At 59.5% G+C, this 26,319-nt stretch overlaps 1 protein-coding gene across 1 annotated transcript in view; it reads left to right on the top strand.

Annotated features, from left to right (window-relative positions):
• DENND2B (DENN domain containing 2B) overlaps positions 1–26,319 on the top strand; it is a 136,857-nt gene that overhangs the window by 89,786 nt on the left and 20,752 nt on the right. The window contains 6 exon segments of the mRNA XM_074274498.1: positions 11,772–11,923; positions 18,472–18,687; positions 20,796–20,892; positions 22,272–22,316; positions 25,657–25,841; positions 26,129–26,238. Of these exon segments, the coding sequence (XP_074130599.1) occupies positions 11,772–11,923; positions 18,472–18,687; positions 20,796–20,892; positions 22,272–22,316; positions 25,657–25,841; positions 26,129–26,238 (805 nt within the window).

Raw genomic sequence — 26,319 nt, 5'->3', positions numbered from 1 at the left:
AGAGACAGAGAGAAGGGGAGAGAAACAAAGGGGAGAGACAGAGAGGGGACAGAGACAGAGAGGAGAGACAGAGACAAAGGGGAGAGACAGAGATAGAGAGGGGACAGAGACAGAGAGAAGGGGAGAGAGACAGAGAAAGAGGGGGGACAGAGACAGAGAGAAAGGGGAGAGAGACAGAGAAGGAGGGGGGACAGAGACAGAGAGAATGGGAGAGAGAGACAAAGGGGAGAGACAGAGATAGAGAGGGGACAGAGACAGAGAGAATGGGAGAGAGAGACAAAGGGGAGAGACAGAGATAGAGAGGGGACAGAGACAGAGAGAAGGGGAGAGAGACAAAGGGGAGAGACAGAGATAGAGAGGGGACAGAGACAGAAGGGGAGAGAAACAAAGGGGAGAGACAGAGATAGAGAGGGGACAGAGACAGAGAGAATGGGAGAGAGAGACAAAGGGGAGAGACAGAGATAGAGAGGGGACAGAGACAGAGAGAAGGGGAGAGAGACAAAGGGGAGAGACAGAGATAGAGAGGGGACAGAGACAGAAGGGGAGAGAAACAAAGGGGAGAGACAGAGATAGAGAGGGGACAGAGACAGAGAGAATGGGAGAGAGAGACAAAGGGGAGAGACAGAGATAGAGAGGGGACAGAGACAGAGAGAAGGGGAGAGAGACAAAGGGGAGAGACAGAGATAGAGAGGGGACAGAGACAGAGAGAAGGGGAGAGAGACAAAGGGGAGAGACAGAGATAGAGAGGGGACAGAGACAGAGAGAAGGGGAGAGAGACAAAGGGGAGAGACAGAGATAGAGAGGGGACAGAGACAGAGAGAAGGGGAGAGAAACAAAGGGGAGAGACAGAGAGGGGACAGAGACAGAGAGGAGAGACAGAGACAAAGGGGAGAGACAGAGATAGAGAGGGGACAGAGACAGAGAGAAAGGGGAGAGAGACAGAGAAGGAGGGGGGACAGAGACAGAGAGAAAGGGGAGAGACATATACATAGATATAGGAAGAGAGAGAAAAAGTCAGACAGAGAAGACTGCTCACTATTCACTGAATGAAGAAAAAGTTTGGCAAATTACTGTCTCCTCCTTAACGTTCAGTCATTTCAGCTGTTCCCAGCCTCTTGTGGGATTTTCTGGCAGATACTGAGGCATTGGCCATTCCCTTCTCCAGCTCTTTTCACAGAGGAGGAAGCTGAGGCAGAGAGGGTTAAGTGACTTGGCCAGAGTCCCAGGACCAGTGAGCCGCCAGCTTGAACCCGGTCCGGGCTGGTGCTCTCTCCACTGTACCCCTGGCTGCTAATTGATACCTTAGTGCCCACGCCTCTGACCCTGGGGCTAGGCCCCATGGCCCCTTTAAGCAGTATTTTGTTTTCCCGGAAACATGCAAAGAAAGTTTTCGACATTCACCTTTGCAAAACCTCCCTTTCCGAGTGTTCCTCCCTCCCTTCCCCAAGACAGCGAACAGTCCTAGGGAGGTGAAACCCGCGCGGTTCTTCTAACCACGTGTCCGTGTTCATGATGTGCCAGAAGAGTCAGATCAGGCGGGAAGCGCATGAGAAAGAAGAACCGGACGGGCAAAGAAGCTAACAGCAAAAGGGCGGCAGGCCCCGGGGTCCGCGCGGCCCCCACAGCTCCGGGCTGCGCCCGCACTCTCCCTCCCAGGCCCCTCGTTAGCGCGCTTCTTGCTGGAGAGCAGGCGCTTTGGGCACCTTCGAAGCCCTGGCGTCCAGCTTGTGGTGTAGGGACTTTGGAAGGGGCCGTTATCTCTGAAAGGGGGCGGTGAGCGCTGCCCTGCCGGTCGAGGTCTGGGGGACCGTTCTCATCCACACCTGACGTAGGAGGGACTTTGGTCACCCAGGCTGGGGCGGAGGAAGAGCGGGGTGCTCAGGGACTGGGGGAGGAGAGCCAGCGGGCCCCTGCCGGGGCTGCCTGCGGGCTGCCGCGTGGAGACGGGGCAGCAGGAGTTCCTGCAGGGAGCCGGTGCTGCAGCACGGGGCTCAGGGTGGGCTCGGAATCTTGCTGAACGCAGATCCGGGCTCAGACACTTTCTGTGTGCCCCTGGCCAAGTCCCTTAACTTTATTTGCCTCAGTTTCCTCGTCTGTAACAAGGAAATGGCCAACCCCGCCCGGCATCTTTGCCAGGAAGACCCCACCTGGGGTCGTGGTGAGGAAGGAGAGCTTGGTGCTCATAGCAACCCAGCGCAGCCGCTCTCGGACCTGGGGGGGGGGCTGCCCGCTGGGGCCAGGGCCTCCTGGCGTGGTCCGATCCGCTCTGAGCCAGGGCCGGGGGCTGTGCCCCAGGAGGGAGTCTGCCGCAGGACTCGGCTCCGCAGAGCAAGAAGGAGCTTTTTCTCTGGCCTACCTAACTTGACCCCGGGGGTCCCTGGTGCCCTCAGTGACTGACCTGAGGTGACGGAGCAGAGATTTCTGGGGAGGAACTCCGAGGTCCTGACTCCCAGCCTCTCCTTTTGTAAGCGAGGACGCAGAACCCGGAGTAAGCGGCGGGAATTACAGCTGTCTGAGAGCCCAGGGCCTTCCGTCGGCCCCCAGCGAGCGTCTCAGTAAGCGCCCGCTGTGTTCTGAGTGTTGGGGCCGCGCTCCCCGTCGGGCTGCGCTGGCCCAGAGGGGCCCTGGGGAGGCCGGAAGGGGTGCGAGACCTCCCAGAGGGTCTTGGGCTTTCTGCTTCCTGTTCCAGAGCTCTGGGCCTGGACTCAGAAAGGCCCCAATTCCAGTCTTGCCTTGGAAGTTATGGCTGTCCCTCAGGGTTGTGAGGATGCAATGAGATGTTTGTTAAGCGCGTGCACAGTGCCCGGCATGTGTCCTCCCTCCCTCCCTCCCTCCCTCCCTCTCCTCCTTCCTTCCTTTCTCTTTCTTTTTTCTCTCTCAATTTTTCTTCCTTCCTTTCCTTCCTTTTTCTTTCTCTCTTTCTTTCCCTTCCCCCTCTTTCTTTCCTTTCTTTTTCTCTTCTTTCTTTGCCTCCCCCTCCTCCTTCCCCTTCTCTCTTTCCCTCTCCCTTTTTTCCTCTTTTTCTCTCCCATGGAATCAATCCTTGTCCTTCCTATTCGAATTATTTCCCTGAAAAGTGGTGTTTCTGTTCAAAGCCCCGATGACCATTTCTGCATCTGTTGCCTAGAAATGTGTCCCAGGAGGCAGATGCTTGGAGAGCCGGGTCTGCCTGACCAGACTGGGGGCCCCCAGCGTGCTGGCCATTCTGGCCAAGGAGTGACCCGCAACTTGGGGGAGTTAACTAAGGCTGCGCTGCAGGGCACTTTTAGCCTCTGCTCAGCTTCCCCATTCTCCCCGGGAGGGGCCGAGGGGAGGGGAAAAGGGCTGCAGCAGAGCCAGAGCGTGGAGAGAACACTGGCCATGAGGTCCGAGAGGTAGGGAGGGAGCAGGAGGGGCCGGAGCCGGCAGCGGGGGCGGGGAGGCCGGGCAGGGGACTGGAAGAGAGGGCTTGGGGGGCAGTTGTAGAGGGCATGGGAAGGAGAGGAGAGGAAGAAGAGGAGAAAGAGACAAAAGGGAGAGGAGAGGAGAGAGGGAGAGGAGGAGACGAGAAGAGGAAAGGAGGAAAGGAGGGAAGGGGGGAGAGAGGAGAACAGAGGGGAGGAAGGGAGGGAAGGAGAAGAATGAGGAGAAAGGGATCATGGGAGGAATGAACTTGGAAGGGAGGAGGGGAGGGGAGGGACCCCGGGGCAGGGAGGGTGAGCAGCCAGGGTCACTCCTTTCCCCCTGCCCTCGGGCAGAAGGTCTCTTGGCTGGTCTCCAGGAGAAGCTGCCTTTCTCTCTTCACAGTTGGGAGTTGTTCAGCCTTGGGAGGGAGAAGGGAGGGTGCGGAGAGTGCCAGCCCAGAACCAGGGCTGGGCCGCGAGCTTGGTGCTTGTTCAGGGGCCAGGCTGCAGCCCCAGATTACCCCCCACATGGGGCCGGATCATTGGCTGTCTCTGGGGTGAAGCCCGAGTAACTGAACGTGTGCTGGGGACCCTGGTTCTGCCCTTCTCCTCACCCTCCCCAACGTGCCATGAAGCCAGGTTCCCTCTGCCAAGCAGGGCTCTTCCAGCCTGCACTGCTCCCCCCCCTCAGGCCAGCAGGCCCCCTCTGTCCATCATGGCCCCTTCCTGGGGTTAGACTGGCTGCCTGGGAAGGGGAGCTTGGCAGGTGAGCGGGGTGGGCAGAGCCCCAGGACGAGGGGTGAGGGTGAGAGCCCAGTCTCCTTAGCCAAAAGCACCACTGAGATAAGCTTAGCCTCCCTCTGAGAGTGCAAATCGGAGATTCTTGGCGATGCCCTGGGCTCTTATCTCAGCTGCAAAGCTGGGAAAGGTCGAGACCTCTGGCTTCCCCGAGCTGGGCTGTGGAGGGGCTCCGGGCCAAGCCTCCTGGGAAGAAAGCGGGGCTGTTGCTGCCCCTGCTGGGGGGCAGCTGGGGACCGTGTGACTGCCCCTGCCCCGCATTCCCCCGGCGCCGAAGGGTTCAGGACGCAGGTGAAAGTCCCCCGAGCCCCCTGGCCCAGTCCTTCATCGGCCGGCCTCAGCTTCTGGCTGGAGAATTGGGATCTCTCCCCCGGCCCCCCAGCTTTGCCCCCTCTCCAGGGCCCTGCTTGGAGGCCTTGTGAATTCCCTGTACCCCGACTCTTACTTTAATAATACCCCCCATTACCCAAAGCCTCGTACTTTTGGGTGGAATTATATGGAACATATGGAAGCACTTGGCAAGTTTAAAACACTATAAACATTTGCTATTATTGTTGTTATCTCAGGGTTCTTGAAGGGAAAAAATGTAGTCAGCTGTGAAAGCTTGGAGACTCGTGCCCTGTTTGGGCAGGACTGGGTGTGGGGCTGGAGCAGGACAGGTCCCTGCTGGGGAGCTGGAGAGGCCTGGGAGAGGCCGGGGTGGCTCCGGAAGGTGCCTGGTGGCCCGTGGGTTTGGTGTCGTGCTCCAGGAGACCTTGCAGGTAGGGCATCCTCTCACACCGTAGTAACGTGAAGGCTTGGACAGCTAACAATGCACTGGACCCGCGGCCAGGAGCCAACAAGACCTCCACGGGGCAGAATATTGGGAAGACTTAGCATTGTGTAGGGATGAAGATGGACTCTTAAACTTGGTTTGGGGAAAAATTCCTCTTCATAGCAGTGTATCCGAAAAAGAGAAAAGGGGATTTGAGGAGAGGGCAAGTTTAACTTGTCAGCAGCACGAGGGCAGCCAAGAAGAGTGTCAGAGTGGGGAAAGAGCGGATTCGCCCGGAGGGAGACGGGAGCTCAGACTCTGTCCCTGGCTCTGCTCTGTGATCATGAAGCTTGTTTCCTCCCCTGTAACCTGGAGCATCTGGGGGCCTTCCCCATCGCTGTCATTGACTCATTGGGCAGCATTTTGCAGACCTTGACACCCTCTGGAAATGTCCGTCCTTGCTTAGTTAATAATAAGGTTCCTGCAGTCTTGGGCTGCATTAGGAGAAGCGTTGAGAACCCAGCCATGAGTGTTTGGGAGGTTTTCCCACCAGGCCGCCCAGCCAGCGGGCGGGGGGGCGGGGGGGGGGGCTGCTAAGCAGTTGCCATGTCAGGGTATCATTTAGGAAGACACCGCACTGTGGGATTAAGAGAGGATGCTGCCGTTCAGTGGGGGAAGGGAGAGAAAGCCGGACTTCGGGTTCTTTTATTCTGTCCCTGGCTTTCAGTGTGATGGAGCTTATTCGGATGTCTCATAGCGCCCGGTTCTCCAGAGCATGACTGCAGGAGCCCGTCTGGTGCCCCCTTTTACACAGGGTGCAGAGAAGGGGGGTGGGATCACAGGAAGATGGATTCATTCTTTCCTAACAGCCCCGGCTAGAAACGGGATGTGGCGCTCTGGAAGGCTGTGGATTCCCCCTCCCTAGCGGCCTTCAAGTGAATTATAGAAGGGGCTCCTGTTCAGGGGGAGGTTGGGCCAGAGGGCCTCAGAGAGACCCCTTCCATCCCTGGATCTGGGACTTCCTGCTGGGGCTGGAGCAGCTGTGCCCTGCTGCTGCTAAACGTGGCTCCCCTCTGCACAGCCACCCACCAGGCAAATTCAGTGTCAGTGTGGAGCCCAATGCCTGGCAGGCAATAAGATCCTTCCTTCCTTCTTCCTTCCTTCCTTCCTTCCTTCCTTCCTTCCTTCCTTCCTTCCTTCCTTCCTTCCTTCCTTCCTTCCTTCCTTCCTTCCTTCCTTCCTTCCTTCCTTCCTTCCTTCCTTCCTTCCTTCCTTCCTTCCTTCCTTCCTCCCTCCCTCCCTCCCTCCCTCCCTCCCTCCCTCCCTCCCTCCCTCCCTCCCTCCCTTCCTCTCCTCCCTCCCTCCCTCCCTCCCTCCCTCCCTTCCTTCCTTCCTTCCTTCCTCCCTCCCTCCCTCCCTCCCTCCCTCCCTCCCTTCCTTCCTCCCTCCCTCCCTCCCTCCCTCCGTCCCTCCCTCCCTCCCTCCCTTCCTTCCTTCCTTCCTCCCTCCCTCCCTCCCTCCCTCCCTCCCTCCCTCCCTCCCTCCCTCCCTCCCTCCCTCCCTCCCTTCCTTCCTTCCTTCCTTCCTCCCTCCCTCCCTCCCTCCCTCCCTCCCTTCCTTCCTTCCCCTCCCTCCCTCCCTCCCTCCGTCCCTCCCCCCCTCCCTCCCTTCCTTCCTTCCTTCCTCCCTCCCTCCCTCCCTCCCTTCCTTCCTTCCTCCCTCCCTCCCTCCCTTCCTCCCTCCCTCCCTTCCTTCCTTCCTCCCTCCCTCCTCCCTCCCTCCTTCCCTCCCTCCCTCCCTCCCTCCCTCCCTTCCTTCCTTCCTTCCTTCCTCCCTCCCTCCCTCCCTTCCTTCCTTCCTTCCTTCCTTCCTTCCTTTCTTCCTTCCTTTCTTCCTTCCTCCCTCCCTCCCTCCCTCCCTTCCTTCCTTCCTTCCTTCCTTCCTTCCTTCCTTCCTTCCTTCCTTCCTTCCTTCCTTCCTTCCTTCCTTCCTCCCTTCCTTCCTTCCTCCCTTCCTTCCTTCCCCTCCCTCCCTCCCTCCCTCCTCCCTCCCTCCCTCCCTCCCTCCCTCCCTCCCTCCCTCCCTCCCTTCCTTCCTTCCTTCCTTCCTTCCTTCCTTCCTTCCTTCCTTCCTTCCTTCCTTCCTCCCTCCCTCCCTCCCTCCCTCCCTCCCTCCCTTCCTTCCTTCCTTCCTTTCCCTCCCTCCCTCCCTTCCTTCCTTCCTTCCTTTCCCTCCCTCCCTCCCTCCCTCCCTCCCTCCCTTCCTTTCCTCCCTTCTTTCCTTTCCTTCATTTCCTGAAAGACAGAGGAGCAGGAGCACTGCATTCATCTATTTTACTCCTCGGATACTTTTACTTTGGCAGGCTGGTGAAACCATTACTGGACTGGTAGGTTTTAAGTTCTTTTTGTAAGTTTGGCTGCCGGGGTCAGCTCTGCTCAGGGCTTTGGAACGGTTACAAGTCATTTTAATAACATGAGTCTGTTACGGGAAATTGTTTGCTCAGCCTTGCTCAGACACTGGGGACTCTACTGTACTTGGGTGTTTGGGAATCACTTAATCCAAGCCCAAGTCCTTTCTTGACCCCCTCCTTGACTCATTAGTTTACAGAGACTTTTATTGCTCCAACTGCAGTCTAATTAACTGACTAAAATTTCCCCTGTCTAATGTTTTTTCCTTCTAAAAGGCATTTCCTAAATTCATTGTGGTTTTCTTCATAACAACAAGTTGATTCCCCTGATTCAGGAAGATCTTGCTTAGGAAATTGTGAAATCCCCAGGAACATGGGGATAGGTTTTTGTCCTATGCATGAGATCCATTGACTTTGAAATATATCTTTTCTTCCCCCACCCCAAGCTCTTATCAGTTGTCTTCTTTTATTATTATTATTAACTAAGACTGGTCTGGTCTTCTGCTATCTTACAAAATCGGAGGGCGTCTGCCTTGTTTTTTGAGTGATAATCGTTTTCTAACTTGGTCACCAGCTAGGAGTTGGTCCCTAAGCAGAAGCCACGTTAGGGTACCAAGTCAGGAAGTTATTGGGTCCAAGACCCTGCTGCTAAACAGTGAGAAAAGAAGAAAAAAACTAGTCTTTTTCCTTTTTTTTTTTTCTGGTCAGACTCTGGATGTGATGGGAATTTGTCTTTTCCTTTTCTGGTCTCCTAGCTCTAGATCCTCCCTGTATACATTTATATTTTAATTTGTATTTTGTTTATCTCTGCCCTTATCTTATCTTCCTCCCAGGGCAAGGACTGAGGCTTATTTATCTTTAAATGGCTCCCAGCTTCCTTGCTTGTGCTTGGGCACATCACGAATGTTTGTGGAGTCAATGAATTGGGGGCCGTTTCCCCGCTGGCTGCTGTCCGGAAGTGAGTGCCTCAGAGCTGGAAACAATGAGCCTGGGAGTCTTAAACGGGAGCATACTACTCCTCAGCTTTTTTAAGGTTCGGTTTAGATGCTACTGCTTTTTTGGGAAAATCTTTTCCTGCTCTCCTGCCTTATTAGTGCTCTTCTCTCTCTTTCCACCATCTTGAAATCTCTTGGTTTATTTAGCTTGGGGATTCTTTCAAAAGAATGTTATCTCCTCAGCCAACTCCACTGCTAAAGTTCCCCTCCCGGGAGCTCTGGTTGCTTCATCAGTAGCATGGAGAATTCGCCGAATCTTGGGCCCAAGAACCCATCTCGAGCACTTTGGGGAAAGGTGTATGGCAAGAGTCAGAAGAACTGGATTTGACACAATTGTATGCTCTTGAGCCTGTCACTTAACTTCCCGGACCTCAGTTTTCTGTAAAATCATAGGACTAATTGACCTGTAACAGGCCCCTTCTTTCTTTAAATCTTTGCACACTGCAGGCATTTAGTAAATGTTTGCTGAAGTTCACAGAACTGGCCCTTCACCACTTCTTGGCCAGCGTTGGTTCCTGTCAGGAAGCACCGAGGCGCTTTGTCCAGGGATTAGGGAGTTAACATGCTCTCGGCTAAAGGGATCATCCGTGGGTGTCTTGAACCCCCGGAATGTCCAGTGATCTGGTTCATGAGAAACCTAGACTCCTTTCCACTTTGTTTGGGTCAGAAGATTCGCAGACTTTTTTCTGCTCTTTAAAAATAGTTGCTATCTTGTTTTCATATCATCTTCCTTTTGGAATTATCTGCCTCTCCACCCATGGAGCCACCCTTTGTAAGGAGGATTTAAAAAGAAAAGAAAAAATAGTTCAGCAAATTAACCAGTTCAGCAATTATATCAAAGTTCCCCCATGAAGAGTGGAGGAAGGGACACTCGAGCCAGGTTTGGTTACTACAATCACAATATTCAGATCTTTCCCCCTTTTCCATCTATTTTGTAGGAGTCATTATGTATATTGTCTTCCTGGATCTGCTTGTCTCACTCTACACCAGTTTTTGAAAGCCTTCCCAGGATTATCCAAACTGTTGTTGTTAACAATACTACATTCTGTTACAGTCCAGCTTGTTCCCCGCAAAGGACAGATGTCTAGTCTGTGTCCAGTTCTTTTCTAAAATCTGCCGGTCAACAAACCTCTTACATGATGGGCCCCGTGCTAGGCGCTAGTAATACAGATGTAACAAATGAAATAACTCCTAACCTCAAGGAGCTTCCAGTCCGACGGGAGAGACAGTGTTACATCTGTAAATAGATACAGAACTCATGTAAAGAGGACGAGGCTGAAGGGGATAAGTGCAGGATGGCTGGAGAGAGGGCACCCGTAACTGAGACTCCGCTAGCACTTGGGCGGAGTGGTGAAGGAACTTGGTGATTCTGGGAATGTAGAGGGAGAGCATTCCAGACAGGAGACAAGGCATGGATTGTCATGTATGAGAACACCAGTTGGACTGGCCTGCAGAGAGAGTGATACAGTGTGGCTGTGAATGGAGGTTAGAGTCAGGCCATAGTGGTCTTAAATGCCAGACAGAAGAGTTTGCTTTTGACCCTAAAGAAAATAGGGAACCATGTATTTTAGAAGGAAATGGATGCAAGAAATGATGTAACTGTAGGAAGTCAGGTTGGTTTGTATTTGTAGGGTGAGGAAGGTTATGATGACTGGAGGATTTTAAACATGGGGGACTGGAATGGATGGAGGGGGCCCCAAAGGAGAGAAGTGGGGAAAGGGGTGGAGTTTGGGAGGGTCGGACATGTTGTGTTTGAAATGCTCCTGGAATATTTAATTTGTTGTGACCAGAAGGTGGTTGGGATTGTAGAACTGAATCTCAGAAGAGAAACTAGAGCCAGAGGCCGTTAATTCAACCAATAAGACACGATAAAGTCGCCTAGACAGGGAAAAGGACTCTGGATAGACCTGCTTTTCCCCCAAAATATAGCTTTTTCTCATCTCATCCCTTAATGACTCCTGGCATGTCTGCAGAGCCAAGTCCAAGATTCATCATTCTGCCATTCAAGCCCCTCTCTGACCTCCCTCCCCTTGTTTTTTCCAATCTTTTTCCTGTTGCCTCCAAGCAAGCCACACCTACTTTAATGCCCAAAGTGCTGCTATTTTCCCCTGCAGTGGCCTGCTTGTGTTTTTCTTGTATATTAATTTAGTATAGTTTTCTTTTTCTTACTTATCTCCTGCAGTGGCAGCAAGGTGGCAGTGGAGGGCGTGCTAGGCCCAGAGTAGGAAGACCTGCCCTCAAATCCAACCTTAGACACTTAGCTATGGGCCAGTTCCTTAACCTTTGTTTGCCTCAGTTTCCCTGACTGATCAAATTAATTAAGGCACTTAGCACAGTGCCTGGAACATAGTGGGCATTTAATAAGAGCTTGTTTCCTTCCTTCCCTTCCCCCTCCGGAGTGACCGAACAGAAGGCCAGCATGGGAAGTGGGCAGTAAACATTTTTGAATGAATGAATTGGATCACCCAGAAAAGAAATTGGAGAAGCTGTAGCTCTAAAGCGATAGATTCGGCCTTTGGCGCGGCCAGGATGCCCACAGACCCCGCGCTCGGAATCTCGGGGGCCTGTGGTTTGGAGGCTCCTCCCCCGTCCCCAGGCTGGGGGCTGCTCACTGTGCATGGAGACCTGGCTGCCCAGCGTGGAAATAGACTGGAATTACAGCGGGAGATGATCCCGGAAAGTCGGTCGAGTGCCGGGCTAGTGAGCAGCGAGAATCACTGGGAACCTTTAAAAACAGGGCAGAGTGAAAAAGCAGCTCTGGACTCTCCTCCTCCCTCCCGCTTTCCCCCCACTCCCCACAACAACAGAGGAAGCGCCGGGTCAGAAGGACCTGGAAGGGTTTGGAAAATGTGGATTTGGGCTCTTTTTTTTCTTTTAATTAAAAGAATCCAAGCTGAGGATTAAAAAAAAGGTTAAAGCCCCTTTTCTCTTAAAGAGAAGCGCTGGTGGCCGGCTCTTTGGGGGTTTGAGCTTCGCCTCTGGCTTTGTGGGCCCGGCCCGTGATTTTATTTTTCCGCGCCTCAGTTTACCCGTCTGCCCCCCACGCCTGGGAGGGTGTTTGGCCCCGGAGGGGGACGAGGATGGCGCCGTCCTGCCCCCCGGCAGGGCTGCGGGCCGGGGGGATGCGGAGGGGGTCGCCCAGGAAGGGCTCCCGGCCGCCCGGCGGGGCCCAGGGAAGGCGGCTGCTCGGAGGCCTGCCTGTGCCAGCTTCGGGAAGGGGGACGGGGATGGGGAGGGAAGGGAACGGGCTGTGGACGCGAGGGCCAAGATCTGTCTGGAGCCGTCCGGCTGCAGACGGCAGCGTGACTCATGGGGCCGAGGGGCCTGAGGGGGAGAGAGTCACTTTATTTGGTTCACAGGAATCTCTTTTCTTTTCTTGTCTGTGCTTGTGTGTGTGTGTCCCTTCCCTCCTCCCCTCCCCCACCCCTCTGCAGGAGATGTGCCCAAAGAGAATCCATATGAGGATGTGGACTTAAAGGGCCGCCGGGCAGGACGAAAGTCCCAGCAGCTGTCTGAGAACTCCCTGGACTCTTTGCACAGGATGTGGACTCCCCAGGAGAGGAAGTACAGCAACCCGCCCCCCCAGGTAACGGCGCCCCCCGCAGGCCCTTCTCCGACCCCCGGGGCCTCGGCTCCCCGTGCGTCTGGGGGGGCTCTGTGCGGCGGCCCGGGGCTGGGAGCCCGGCCTGGAGGGGGCTCCCGCCGCTTCCCTGCCGGCGCTCCAGTGCGGACACAGGCTGCCAAAGCTTGTTTATTCCCGGCCGTTTAGCCTCTCGCTCCCCCGCCTCCTGAGTGGACATGCCTTTGGTCAGAGCATTTGCATTCTGAGGCGACCAGAAATGACCTGGGGGGAGGGGCTGGCAGCGGCCCAACATCTAACAGGGTATCTGTGGGGGAGGGGAGCTACCTGTCTGTCTGGGGCGGGGGAGGCGGAGAGCTCTAAAGCTACATCTGTAATGCTGGGGGGGGGGGGGGGGATTTCTTTCTCTGTCTGGGTGGCCAGGGTAGGAAAAGGAGGAAGTCAGAGGAAGATGATGGACAGAGCAGCGGCCCGAGGCAGGAGGCCCCGAGTTCTAATGCAGCCCCAGACACTTAACTCTGCCTGGCTGTGTGACCCTGGGCCAGTCACTCACCCAGCCTGGGGGGAAAGAGAGAGGGGTGAGGGGGAGATTTCAGACGTTTATGCCCACAGGTGTCAGCGCGACCCACAGTAACTGCCTGCTGGTTACTCACGGGCCGCTGCCCTGCTGCCGCGCGCCCGCGGGCTCCCCGAGGTCACCCCGAGGTCACCGGGGCGCTCGCCGGGGGGCCCACGGAGGAGCGCGGGCCTTTGGCGCCTTGGGGTCTCAGTGCGGGGGAAGTTCAGGAGCTGGGATGACCGGTCCGGCCCACAGGGAGCCTCCCTACATCTTTCCCACTTCCCCACGTTCTCTTCATAGTTTTTCACTCAAAAAAAAGTTAGCGAGGCTCCCTGCGGGCCGCGGACTGCCTCCGCTTGAAAGTGAACGTGACTTATTCTCGTGCATTTTTATTAATTTTGTTAAACACCCCCGGTTACATTTTGTTATTAGTTTTTTTCCTGATGACATTTTAATCTGATGCTGGTCCCGCGGACAGTACCGGGCCCCGCGGTCACTACGCTGCCTGCGCCAGGACCCTCCCCACCAGGTGCAGCCCCGCTCTTTCCCTTGGCTTTGGGACGGCTGATGTGGTGACTTTTCTGCACCTTGGTTGCCTGGTACCTTCCGCCCAGGCTGGCGTTCTCACCCGCGCTCACTCCCGACTGGCGGGTTTGGGGAGGCTGGGAGGGGCCCGGCTGGCGGGGAGGGGCCGAGCCAATATTCGGCTGGGTCCTCTTCCTTTTCCCCAGCCCAGCGAACGCCCGAGGCAGCGGGGGGGGGGGGGGGGGGGGGGGGGGAACAGGTGAGCGGAACCCTCGCACAGAGCGGGGGCCTCTTCCCCGGCCCGGTGCGTGTGGAGAACCGAAGGACTCTTCCCGGAGGCTCTCAGTGAGAGCAGGGGGGTGGAGGGCAGGGGTCAGGGGCTCAGACTTAGCTGCGTCCCTTCGAGGCCCCAGGGAGAGCCCCAGGCAGGCTCCCCAGGGCGGGCAGCGGAGGCTTCTCCCCTGTGAGTTTTGTGTTAGCGTTTGGAGGGGGCCGGGCCTCGGAGGAGATGAGGAAGGGCAGGGGGGCCTGGGAGGAGACGAGGAAGGACAGCCAGGCCTGGGAGGAGATGAGGAAGGACAGCCAGGCCTGGGAGGAGATGAGGAAGGACAGCCGCCTGGGAGGAGATGAGGAAGCGAGGAAGGAAGGGCAGGGGGCCTGGGAGGAGATGAGGAAGGACAGCCGGGCCTGGGAGGAGATGAGGAAGGGCAGGGGGGCCTGGGAGGAGATGAGGAAGGGCAGCCAGGCCTGGGAGGAGATGAGGAAGGACAGCCAGGCCTGGGAGGAGATGAGGAAGGACAGCCGGGCCTGGGAGGAGATGAGGAAGGACAGCCGGGCCTGGGAGGAGATGAGGAAGGACAGCCGGGCCTGGGAGGAGATGAGGAAGGGCAGCCGGGCCTGGGAGGAGATGAGGAAGGACAGCCGGGCCTGGGAGGAGATGAGGAAGGGCAGCCGGGCCTGGGAGGAGATGAGGAAGGACAGCCGGGCCTGGGAGGAGATGAGGAGGACAGCCTGGGAGGAGATGAGGGAGGACAGCCGGGCCTGGGAGGAGATGAGGAAGGGCAGCCGGGCCTGGGAGGGAGATGAGGAAGGGCAGCCAGGCCTGGGAGGGAGATGAGGAAGGACAGCCGGGCCTGGGAGGAGATGAGGAAGGGCAGCCAGGCCTGGGAGGAGATGAGGAAGGGCAGCCGGGCCTGGGAGGAGATGAGGAAGGACAGCCGGGCCTGGGAGGAGATGAGGAAGGGCAGCCAGGCCTGGGAGGAGATGAGGAAGGGACAGCCGGGCCTGGGAGGAGATGAGGAAGGGCAGCCAGGCCTGGGAGGAGATGAGGAAGGGCAGCCGGGCCTGGGAGGAGATGAGGAAGGGCAGCCGGGGCCTGGGAGGAGATGAGGAAGGGCAGCCAGGCCTGGGAGGAGATGAGGAAGGACAGCCGGGCCTGGGAGGAGATGAGGAAGAACAGCCGGGCCTGGGAGGAGATGAGGAAGGACAGCCGGGCCTGGGAGGAGATGAGGGAAGGACAGCCGGGCCTGGGAGGAGATGAGGAAGGGCAGGGAGCCTGGGAGGAGATGAGGAAGGGCAGGGGGCCTGGGAGGAGATGAGGGAGGACAGCCGGGCCTGGGAGGAGATGAGGGAGGACAGCTGGGCCTGGGGAGGAGATGAGGAAGGGCAGGGAGCCTGGGAGGAGATGAGGAAGGGCAGGGGGCCTGGGAGGAGATGAGGGAGGACAGCTGGGCCTGGGAGGAGATGAGGGAGGACAGCTGGGCCTGGGAGGAGATGAGGAAGGACGGGGGCCTGGGAGGAGATGAGGAAGGGCAGGGGGGCCTGGGAGGAGATGAGGAAGGGCAGGGAGCCTGGGAGGAGATGAGGAAGGGGCAGGGGGCCTGGGAGGAGATGAGGGAGGACAGCTGGGCCTGGGAGGAGATGAGGGAGGACAGCTGGGCCTGGGAGGAGATGAGGGAGGACAGCTGGGCCTGGGAGGAGATGAGGAAGGACAGGGGGCCTGGGAGGAGATGAGGAAGAACAGCCAGGCCTGGGAGGAGATGAGGAAGGACAGCCAGGCCTGGGAGGAGAGGAGGAAGAACAGCCAGGCCTGGGAGGAGATGAGGGAGGACAGCTGGGCCTGGGAGGAGATGAGGAAGGACAGCCGGGCCTGGGAGGAGATGAGGGAGGACAGCCGGGCCTGGGAGGAGATGAGGAAGGACAGCCGGGCCTGGGAGGAGATGAGGAAGGACAGCCGGGCCTGGGAGGAGATGAGGGAGGACAGCCGGGCCTGGGAGGAGATGAGGGAGGACAGCCGGGCCTGGGAGGAGATGAGGAAGGACAGCCGGGCCTGGGAGGAGATGAGGGAGGACAGCCGGGCCTGGGAGGAGATGAGGAAGGGCAGGGGGCCTGGGAGGAGATGAGGAAGGACAGCTGGGCCTGGGAGGAGATGAGGGAGGACAGCCGGGCCTGGGAGGAGATGAGGAAGGACAGGGGGCCTGGGAGGAGATGAGGAAGGGCAGGGGGCCTGGGAGGAGATGAGGAAGGGCAGGGAGCCTGGGAGGAGATGAGGAAGGACAGCCAGGCCTGGGAGGAGATGAGGGAGGACAGCTGGGCCTGGGAGGAGATGAGGAAGGGCAGGGGGCCTGGGAGGAGATGAGGAAGAACAGCCAGGCCTGGGAGGAGATGAGGAAGGACAGCCAGGCCTGGGAGGAGAGGAGGAAGAACAGCCAGGCCTGGGAGGAGATGAGGGAGGACAGCTGGGCCTGGGAGGAGATGAGGAAGGGCAGGGGGGCCTGGGAGGAGATGAGGAAGGGCAGGGGGCCTGGGAGGAGATGAGGAAGGGCAGGGGGGCCTGGGAGGAGATGAGGAAGGGCAGGGGGCCTGGGAGGAGATGAGGAAGGGCAGGGGGGCCTGGGAGGAGATGAGGAAGGGCAGGGGGCCTGGGAGGAGATGAGGAAGGGCAGGGGGGCCTGGGAGGAGATGAGGAAGGGCAGGGGGCCTGGGAGGAGATGAGGAAGGACAGGGGGGCCTGGGAGGAGATGAGGAAGGGCAGGGGGCCTGGGAGGAGATGAGGAAGGACAGCCAGGCCTGGGAGGAGAGGAGGAAGAACAGCCAGGCCTGGGAGGAGATGAGGGAGGGCAGGGGGCCTGGGAGGAGATGAGGAAGGGCAGGGGGCCTGGGAGGAGAGGAGGAAGGGCAGCCGGGCCTGGGAGGAGATGAGGTAGGACAGCCAGGCCTGGGAGGAGATGAGGGAGGACAGCCGGGCCTGGGAGGAGATGAGGGAGGACAGCCGGGCCTGGGAGGAGATGAGGGAGGACAGCCGGGCCTGGGAGGAGATGAGGAAGGGCAGGGGGCCTGGGAGGAGATGAGGAAGGGCAGGGGGCCTGGGAGGAGATGAGGAAGGACAGCCAGGCCTGGGAGGAGAGGAGGAAGAACAGCCAGGCCTGGGAGGAGATGAGGGAGGGCAGGGGGCCTGGGAGGAGATGAGGAAGGGCAGGGGGCCTGGGAGGAGAGGAGGAAGGGCAGCCGGGCCTGGGAGGAGATGAGGTAGGACAGCCAGGCCTGGGAGGAGATGAGGAAGGGCAGGGGGCCTGGGAGGAGATGAGGTAGGACAGCCGGGCCTGGGAGGAGATGAGGGAGGACAGCCGGGCCTGGGAGGAGATGAGAAAGGGCAGGGAGCCTGGGAGGAGATGAGGTAGGACAGTCGGGCCTGGGAGGAGATGAGGGAGGACAGCCAGGCCTGGGAGGAGAGGAGGAAGAACAGCCAGGCCTGGGAGGAGATGAGGGAGGGCAGGGGGCCTGGGAGGAGATGAGGAAGGGCAGGGGGCCTGGGAGGAGAGGAGGAAGGGCAGCCGGGCCTGGGAGGAGATGAGGTAGGACAGCCAGGCCTGGGAGGAGAGGAGGAAGGGCAGGGGGCCTGGGAGGAGATGAGGAAGGGCAGGGGGCCTGGGAGGAGATGAGGTAGGACAGCCGGGCCTGGGAGGAGATGAGGGAGGACAGCCGGGCCTGGGAGGAGATGAGAAAGGGCAGGGGGCCTGGGAGGAGAGGAGGAAGGGCAGCCGGGCCTGGGAGGAGATGAGGAAGGGCAGGGGGCCTGGGAGGAGATGAGGTAGGACAGCCGGGCCTGGGAGGAGATGAGGGAGGACAGCCGGGCCTGGGAGGAGATGAGAAAGGGCAGGGAGCCTGGGAGGAGATGAGGTAGGACAGTCGGGCCTGGGAGGAGATGAGGGAGGACAGCCAGGCCTGGGAGGAGAGGAGGAAAAACAGCCAGGCCTGGGAGGAGATGAGGAAGGACAGCCGGGCCTGGGAGGAGATGAGGAAGGGCAGGGGGCCTGGGAGGAGAGGAGGAAGGGCAGCCGGGCCTGGGAGGAGATGAGGGAGGACAGCCGGGCCTGGGAGGAGATGAGGAAGGGCAGCCAGGCCTGGGAGGAGATGAGGAAGGGCAGGGAGCCTGGGAGGAGATGAGGTAGGACAGTCGGGCCTGGGAGGAGATGAGGGAGGACAGCTGGGCCTGGGAGGAGATGAGGAAGGGCAGGGGGCCTGGGAGGAGATGAGGAAGGGCAGGGGGCCTGGGAGGAGATGAGGTAGGGCAGCCGGGCCTGGGAGGAGATGAGGGAGGACAGCCGGGCCTGGGAGGAGATGAGGAAGGGCAGGGAGCCTGGGAGGAGATGAGGTAGGACAGTCGGGCCTGGGAGGAGATGAGGGAGGACAGCTGGGCCTGGGAGGAGATGAGGAAGGGCAGGGGGCCTGGGAGGAGAGGAGGAAGGGCAGCCGGGCCTGGGAGGAGATGAGGAAGGACAGCCGGGCCTGGGAGGAGATGAGGAAGGACAGCCGGGCCTGGGAGGAGATGAGGGAGGACAGCCGGGCCTGGGAGGAGATGAGGAAGGGCAGGGGGCCTGGGAGGAGATGAGGAAGGACAGCCGGGCCTGGGAGGAGATGAGGGAGGACAGCCGGGCCTGGGAGGAGATGAGGGAGGACAGGGGGCCTCCCTTCCCGCCTGCCTTCTCTGAAGATGCTTCCCCAGCTTTGGTTGGGTCCCACTGCCGGAGAAGCCTCCTACCCGTTCCCTCTGTCTCTGTGTCTGCTTTCCTTTGTCCCACACATTTACAAGGACGCGTGTGCGATGCGCTGCCCCAAGTCTTGGTCTTGTTACCTGCACCGACAGTCATGTCTTCCTCCCCTTGTTTGTTTCATAGCATTACTTCTTAAATTTGGAGCTTCAGACTCTCCCTTTGCCCAGCCCCTCCCCCGTGCCCCCTCGGGGGGCTGGGGGCCGTCTGGCCCGTGCCCTCCCCTGCGCTGCCGCCAGTGGTCGTGTGCCCGCCGTGAGCCGTGGCTCCCGGCAGAGGAGAGCTGCTTTGCGTCCCAGGACCCTGCGCGGCCAGCCGGGAGCTTGGAAGAGAGAGGAGGCGCGGCGGTCCCGTGGTCGGCCGGGAGAGAGCTGGGGGAGTCTGTGATGAGCCCCTCCCCGTTCCCTCTCCCCCCACAGCTCTCCCTGAAACCCGGCACCCAGTCCCTGCGCGTCGGGAATTGGTCCGAGAGGAAGGGTCACCGGTTGCCACGGTTACCCAAGAGACACAGCCACGACGACATGCTGCTGCTGGCCCAGCTGAGCTTGCCCTCCTCGCCGTCCAGCCTTAACGAAGACAGCCTCAGCACCACCAGCGAGCTGCTCTCGAGCCGCCGTGCCCGCCGAATCCCTAAGGTAGCTCGGAGGCGGGGAGGGCTGGGCATTGCATCTCGCCGCCAGGGCCCGCCACTTCCGCCGCTGCCCGGGCGCCCAGGAGGCATCCCCGGCCCTCTCCGCCGCAGCTCGGAGCGTCCGCCCTCACCTCCGCCCGCGCTGGGGCCACGGAGCACGAGAAGGAGCCGGTCCCTGGCTCCGGGAAGACCCCGGGCCGCCGGGAGATGCGGCGCCCGCTCCGAGCTTCCACCTGATGGAAGAGATGCGGTTGGCGGTCAGGGGTCCGAGAGGAGCGCCCTCTTCTTCCTCTCTGGGACCCCCTCTGGGGGCTTCCGCTCCACTTTCCATCTAGCAGCAGGGACTCGCTGTCTTCCCCCGCGGGGGCTTCCCGTGTGATGAGACACAGGAAAGCGTGTCTGTGGGCGCTGACACTCAGACACACACCCGGGACCCCAGGCGCCCGTGGGCACAAGGGCCGGCGCGGGCGCTCACGCTGTCAGGGAGATAGAGCTTCCTCTGGGCTGGAGAGGCCCCCGCGGCAGGCTGCCAGGGTGGGGAGGGCTCCCTTCTCGGAGCAGGCCGTCCTCAGCTCCCCACTGTGGGGACCTTCCCGCCGCAGGCTCTCCCTGCTCCATCCCTTCTCCCTCGGCCCAGCTCCCGCCGGCACCCCCTCTCCTTCACAACAAAGCCCCAGGCTCCTATTGCTTCCAGGTCCCTACAGAAGGCTCTGTCTGGCACTCAAAGCCCCCCCCCCTCTGCCGCCCTCTCCTCACGGCACTCTTGGCCGGTGCCGCCGGCTCGCACGAGGCCATCCGTCCCGGGCTCCGGGCCTTTTCTCCCACTAACCACCGCCTCTCCCTCCTCCACTCGGACCGCCGACTCCGGCTTCCTCTGGGCCCAACGAGAAACCCATCTTTTGCTGGAAACTTCGCTCCGCTCTGCGTTCCAGTGCCTTCTCTCCCTCCCCGTTCCTTTTCATCTGGTATCGCTTGCGCTGTACTTCGTTGGCATGTTGTCTCCCTTGTTCTGTTTTAAGCTCCTTGAGAGCCCAGAGTTCTTTGCCTCTTTTGTATCCCCGGGGCTCAGGACGGGGCCTGGTGCATAGTATTGGTGCTTAATAAGTGCTTATTGATGACTGATCAACTTTTAAATAACAAACCAAGGAATTTATTTTTGATCTGAGAGACCAGAAGGAGCTATTGGGACTTCTTGCGCAGGGGGCAGGGAGGCCACATCTTCATTGGGAAAACTGGGCCCCTCGGTGGAGGATTGATAGGCACGAGGGGGGACACAGGCAGGAAGCTGGATGGGAGTTATTGGGGGCTTCATCTGAGGCCTTGGGAGTGGAGAGGAGATGTCCAGGACCTTTCTGTAGCAGCAGTTTTCAGACTGACTCTCCAAGTACGCGTTGTTCTTGTCCCCCACCCCCACCCCTCACGATGCCCCGGTGAGGAGGGAGCCGTATTTTTAGACGGCAAACAATGCTTGGGTATTTTGGGAATTTAGCTCCTTCCTGTCCGGCCCCTGATGCAGTCAGGAAGAAAAAGGGCTGGATTCTTTGTTCCTGTCTTTTCTTCTGCGAAGCTGTGGGGCTGGAGGTGCCTGCGCTCCCTCGGAGCGGCCCGGCTCCTCATCCTGCCGCGGCCCCCTCCACTCTGCCCTCGGCGGGCGGGAGGGCGTTAGATTTCCGTTGCGGCCGCTCCGTCCCAGCCCTCCGCTCTGCTGCATGGGTTTACCGAAGCCCCCGGGCACCCTGGAGCGAGGAGAAGTGAGAGTTGGGTTCCCGGAGCCAGTGCGCCCTAGGGATGCCCCACTCATCCTTGGGGAGACATCCCCGCTCCCGGCGGGGTGACCGCGGACAGCTCCCGCTCCGCAAACCCAGGCTGACAGGGGGAGCTCCAGGGCCCGCAGGAGTCCCAGTGGCGGGGGGAGGAGTGGGCGCCGTGAGCGGGAGCAGGGCTCGGCCCACCATCCGTCCTGCCCCTGAGCGGTTCACGATGGGGGCAGCTGCGGGTGACTGCTCGGACCGGGGGTCGTGGGCCCGCAGGGTCCCTAGCACCGCGGGTCAGAAGCCTTTGGCGGGAAGGGGGGATTTGGCGCACTCAGCCCCTCTCGCATCTCTCCCCCAGCTGGTTCAGAGGATCAACTCCATCTATAACGCCAAGAGGGGCAAGAAGAGGTTAAAGAAGCTGTCCATGTCGAGCATCGAGACGGCGTCCCTGAGAGGTAAGCTGCCCGGGGCTGCGCTGGCCCGAGGTCTCACTGGGACGGCTGGTGTGGGAGGGTCTGCTCATTGCTCCCGCCCCCTGTCCGGCCTGTGGCCCCTGGGGGAGCGGCCGGCCCCGGGGGAGAAGTGAGCGGCAGGGAAGGGCCCTGGGGGGGGGGGGGCGGCTCAGGCAGTGAATGGTCTGTCAGAAATTGGACGTGACCCCACGTCAGAGCCTCAAGTCCTCCATGAGGCTTTCTGGGAGCCCCAGGCTTCTCCCGTGTGCTGTGGAGGGGGATGATGCTTCTGCATTTTAGCAAAGAAAATACGACATCACTCTTAAAATTAGTGTGTGTTAATATATATATGATATAAACAAATGTTCTATATAACACTTGTGTTTTACATATATAAATAAAACATGCAGATAAATATATATATGTGTATTACATATGTAAATAAAATATTAAAATATGTAAATAAATGTATATGTATATATACATATATACACACAAAGTATATGTCATATAAATAGTATTTACATATGTATATTACACATATAAATAAAAATATACAAATGTATGTTTATATAGGAAATATATAATGTAAAATTATCTATATGATATATGAATATTAGATATATACATAAAATACACAAACATATAAACTAAATGTATACATAATATATAAGAATATACCATGCCCCCATCAATGCGCGCTGCCATTAAACAGCCGTGTGCAGAGTGGGCGGGAGGGTCAGAGGGTCTTGTAAGACTTGGTTAAGAAGGGGTCCAGTAAGGGATCTCCCTGCCTCCACAGGAGGGCCGCCCTTTCCTCCGCGTGCACTTGTGTCCGGGCTTGTCTGTGGACAGCTCGCTGACCCACCCACTTGACTTACTCTGGGGCTCCTTAACTCGGTGTTAAGAAAGAGTGACCGGCGGGGCCCTCCCGGGGCCGGGGTGACGGCTTCTTGCTGCCCCGTGCTCACCCGCAGCCTCCCCCCCTCCGGCCTCGTTGCTCGTGGTAACTTTCTATTGGCCACAGCCAGAGGAGTGCTGGTCAGGGCTTATCGTCCTCTGCCCCCTTCCAAAAGAGATGCCGGCCCGCCACCCGCCGTAAAGGGCACTTATGGAACTTTAAATTACATCACCCGCATCTTCTCCCTCGTGCCCAAGGCCCGACTTGGCAGCAGTTTTTGCTGAGTTCCGATACAAGTGCTCCTGCTTGGCCCTGAGATGGCTTAGCACGTAGTAGGTGCTCAGCGAATGTTTCTTGGCTGACGGACAAGGAAGAGCAAAGGGGAGGGTGCGAAGGCCCCTGGAGCCGCTTTGCCGGCGGGGCTTCGGAAGCGCGCGCTCTCCGGGAGGGTGACGAAGTGCTGTTTCTGTTGCTTTTACAGACGAGAACAGCGAGAGCGAGAGCGATTCCGACGACCGGTTTAAAGGTGAGGGGTGGTTTGGGAGGGACGTTACCTTTGACTAAGTGCGATGCAAGTGATCCTTCCCACAGCCTGAAATCCCCCCCTCTCCCTTGTCCCCAAAAGGGGCCCTTGGGGGAACCGTGTAGACTCACGGGATTTACAGGAGCCCAGGGGCCTTAGAGTAAGTCACTGGTAATTGAAGCAGGATAACAGAAGGGGAATGGGGGAAACGAGTCCCCGGCTGCCTCCTCAGAGGGACTAGACTCAGAACTGGGGAACCGCTGTCACCCTCGGTAAGAGGGCGGAGCGACCCCCGCGGGCTCCGGCGGCCCTCCTGCTGGCGGCCAGGGAGGCCGTGGCGGGGCGGAGGCTGGAAGAGAAACCACAGGGATGGCCTGGAGTTAACTTCCAGGTGTTTATCGTGTCAGCCCGACGGGACGGCCGGCTCCAGATGGCTGCCTTTGACCCTATTTTGGGAATTTTTATGGAAAAGTATGACCTCTCTCTAACCCTTCCCCCACGTGCCCCCGAGTTTCTGCCAGCAGGATTGGAGGCCAGATGTGCCTGTCAGATTGTGCTGGGAATGTGAAGGGTCAGAAAGGGCGAGGGAGGGTTACGGCCATCTACAAAGGAGGCTCGGACTCCGCGGAGTCCGTGCTTCCGGGCCCGCTCCTGTTCTCCTCAGAGAGAGGGGAGAGTGTCACCTGGGAGGCCTGTTTCCCGAGACCTTAACTTAGCTTTGTGGAAGTTCCCGTGCCCTCCTCCTCCCTCCTGCTGGGCCCGCCTCAGCGTCTAAAGTAAACGGGAACTTTCTCCCTTCTTCCCTTTCCTCTTCCTTTTTGTCCTTTCTTGATCCATTCCCTTTGGGGTAATCAAGGACAAGATAGCCTGTAGATGGCCAAGGACCTTTCTTCAGCACTAGTGACAACTACCCGAGTGAGCAAGCTTCTTTGGACCCACAGCTGGGTCCTGGTCTGTGAGAGGGTCCTTAGGCCCGGAGACCAGGGTCCCTCTGAGTGGGAGGAGGGAAGGAAGTGGCAGGCAGATACACAGAAAAAAGGCCCACGGACCGGGGTCTCTGACCGCCACAGACCGGGGTCTCTGACCGCCACGGGCCGGGGACTCTGACCGCCACGGACCGGGGACTCTGACCGCCACGGACCGGGGTCTCTGACCGCCACGGACCGGGGTCTCTGACCGCCACGGGCCGGGGTCTCTGACCGCCACGGACCGGGGTCTCTGACCGCCACGGGCCGGGGACTCTGACCGCCACGGGCCGGGGTCTCTGACCGCCACGGACCGGGGTCTCTGACCGCCACGGGCCGGGGTCTCTGACCGCCACGGGCCGGGGGTCTCTAACCGCCACAGACCGGGGTCTCTAACCGCCATGGGCCGGGGTCTCTGACCGCCACGGGCCGGGGTCTCTGACCGCCACGGGCCGGGGTCTCTGACCGCCACGGACTGGGGTCTCTGACTGCCACGGACCGGGGTCTCTGCCAGAGTGACGAGGGGAGCACGGCCCAAGGATGAAGGCTCCTTGGATTTCCTGGACTTTGCCTCGCAGCTCGCCTGTGGGTGTGATCTTGGTCGCAGTTGTTAGCACCCAGACTGGTTAGAAGTGTGGCCGTGGCCCAGAGGTCATTTTGACGGAGCAGCGGGGAGGGAGTGGGCAGTGCAAGAAGACTAGGCCCTTCCGTGATCTAGCTGTGGCGCATTCCCGTCCTTGGGGGAGGGTCTCTGGTTAATCTCTCTCTGCCCTGTAGAATCCCACTAGTCACGAAGCATGTGCTTGGAGGCCTCCGGAGGAGAGGGAGGCGTCCGCTCCCACTTCTGGACCACTGTCCTTGGGACGGTTTCGGGGACTCTCCAGCCCTCACACTGCTCCCCGGGACAGAGCCCTCTTCCTTGTGACTCCGTCCCGCCCCGTCCCCTCCTCTCCAGCCCCTCCCCCGGCCTCCGCGTCCTCGCCCCTTTCCTGCCCCTTTAGGCACTGAATGCCGCTGTGGGGACGAGTCCCCAGATGTGGCCCGAGCAGGCAGAGCGCGGCCGGACTGTCCCTGCGTGCTTCTGAGCCCCTCTGTACTACAGCACGAGCCTGCAGTCCCCCAGAGCCCGCCCTGCCCCCTCCCCCGGCCCCTCCCCAGGACTCTCTGCAGCCGATTTCTGCTGTCTCAGACCCTCCTGCCTGAGTCCCCCCCCCCCCCCAGTCGTGTTCTCAAACGTGATTTTCACTTCAACCCTGCTCTCATCTGTCACTCGACCCCAGAGCAGCCGCCGCCAAAGACCCCCTTCTCACTGGGTGGTGGCCCTTACCGTCCTCGAGCACCAATTACTGATCGGTCTCTTCATCTGTAAAATGGGGGTGGTGACTCAGCAGCCGCCCCCTGTGAGACGGGCCTCTGAACGTGCCGTTCGGCCCAACTCTCCGTGCCCTTGTGGGTGTTCTTGGCGGAGACACTGGAGGGGCCGCGCTCCTTCTCCCGCTCGCGTCGCCGATGAGGAACTGGGGCGGACGGGTTCAGTGGCAGGCCCAGTCACAAGCCAGGCCGGCCTGAGCTCAGGAAGAGGAGAGCTGCTGACTCCAGGCCCGGTGCTCTCCCCCCCCACCTTGTACCCCCAGCCCTGTCTGCGTGGGAGGCACTACTGCCCGCCCCTGAGCCGCTTTATTGTTCTCTTGTCCTCGCTCTGCTTCTCTCTCTTGTTCCTGAGAATGTAGTAGGATGGGGGGCCGCTGGGTGGTGCGGGGGAAGGAGCCCCAGCCCTGGAGTCAGGAGGCCCCGAGTTCAAATCTGGTCTCAGACACTCAACACTTCCTGGCTGTGTGACCCTGGGCAAGTCACTAACCCCAGCCTGGGGGGGGGGGGGAAGAGTACAACGGGAGACCTTGTCATTGACTTTGCTGACACCAGCAGGGCCTTTGTCATCTCGGGCCCCCCTCCAGGACTTGTCCTCCCCCATCTCTGCTCTCCTCTTGCACTCAGAATAATTTAAATACTTTTTTTATTGTACTCTTCATTATTCCAAAGCCCCTGCTCATTGGGGCACTTACCGGTCTCTTGGGTTCCTTTTCACTTCTCCGACGTTCTTCCCGCGTTCCGACTGCATCTTTAACAGTTGTCAGTGGTCTTTCTCTGTCCCCCTGGGTTTGTGGGGATCCCGGCTAGAACGGGGTGGGGAGGGACAGCTCAGCGCCTCGCACAGTCCTAGCCCCTTTCTCCTCTCGTACCCCAAACTCGCTACTCTCAGGCGCTCTGGGACAGGTGTGCCCCCGCCCCACCCTGGGTGACCCCTCCCCCGCCCCGGGTGACCCCTCCCCCGCCCCGTGACCTCTGCCCCACCCTGAGTGACCCCTGCCCTCTTTCAGCTCACACCCAGCGCCTGGTCCACATCCAGTCCATGCTGAAGCGAGCGCCCAGCTACCGGACGCTGGAGCTGGAGCTGATTGAGTGGCAGGAGCGGGAGCTGTTTGAGTACTTCGTGGTGGTGTCCTTGAAGAAGAAGCCGTCCAGAAACACCTACCTCCCCGAGGTCTCCTACCAGTTCCCCAAGGTGAGGCGACCCCAGCCCGGCCCCCGTACCACGCCAGGGAGGCCCGCGGCCCTGCACACTGGCCCCTGCCAGGAGGCCCGACCCGGGCTCTCCGCGGCCCGCTCAGTCCTGGCAAGCCCAGGGACCAGGCTTCCCCGACTCAGTCCTGCAGTGGGCGTGAGGACGGGTCCTCCACAGAGCCGTGCCACCAGGGCACAGAGCCGTGCCAGCCGGGCCCGCGCCCCCCAGTCTGCCCCAGGCCCCTGGCCCAGCATGACGTAATGACCTCTCTCCTCCCCCCCTCCCAGCTGGACAGACCCACCAAGCAGATGCGGGAGGCCGAGGAGCGGCTCAAGGCCATCCCCCAGTTCTGCTTCCCCGATGCCAAGGACTGGCTTCCTGTCTCTGATTACAGCAGGTGAGCCGTCTCTGCCGATGGGGCTGGAGAAAAGGGGGCGGGGGTCCCTGCAGCCCTCGCTGGCGTGTTTGGGCGGGAGTG

The sequence above is a fragment of the Sminthopsis crassicaudata genome, chromosome 6 (assembly GCF_048593235.1).
Source record: "Sminthopsis crassicaudata isolate SCR6 chromosome 6, ASM4859323v1, whole genome shotgun sequence".
Taxonomy (NCBI): Eukaryota; Metazoa; Chordata; class Mammalia; order Dasyuromorphia; family Dasyuridae; genus Sminthopsis; species Sminthopsis crassicaudata.
Note: the sequence above shows the minus strand (reverse complement) of the source record. Positions and strands in the feature narration are given on the sequence as shown.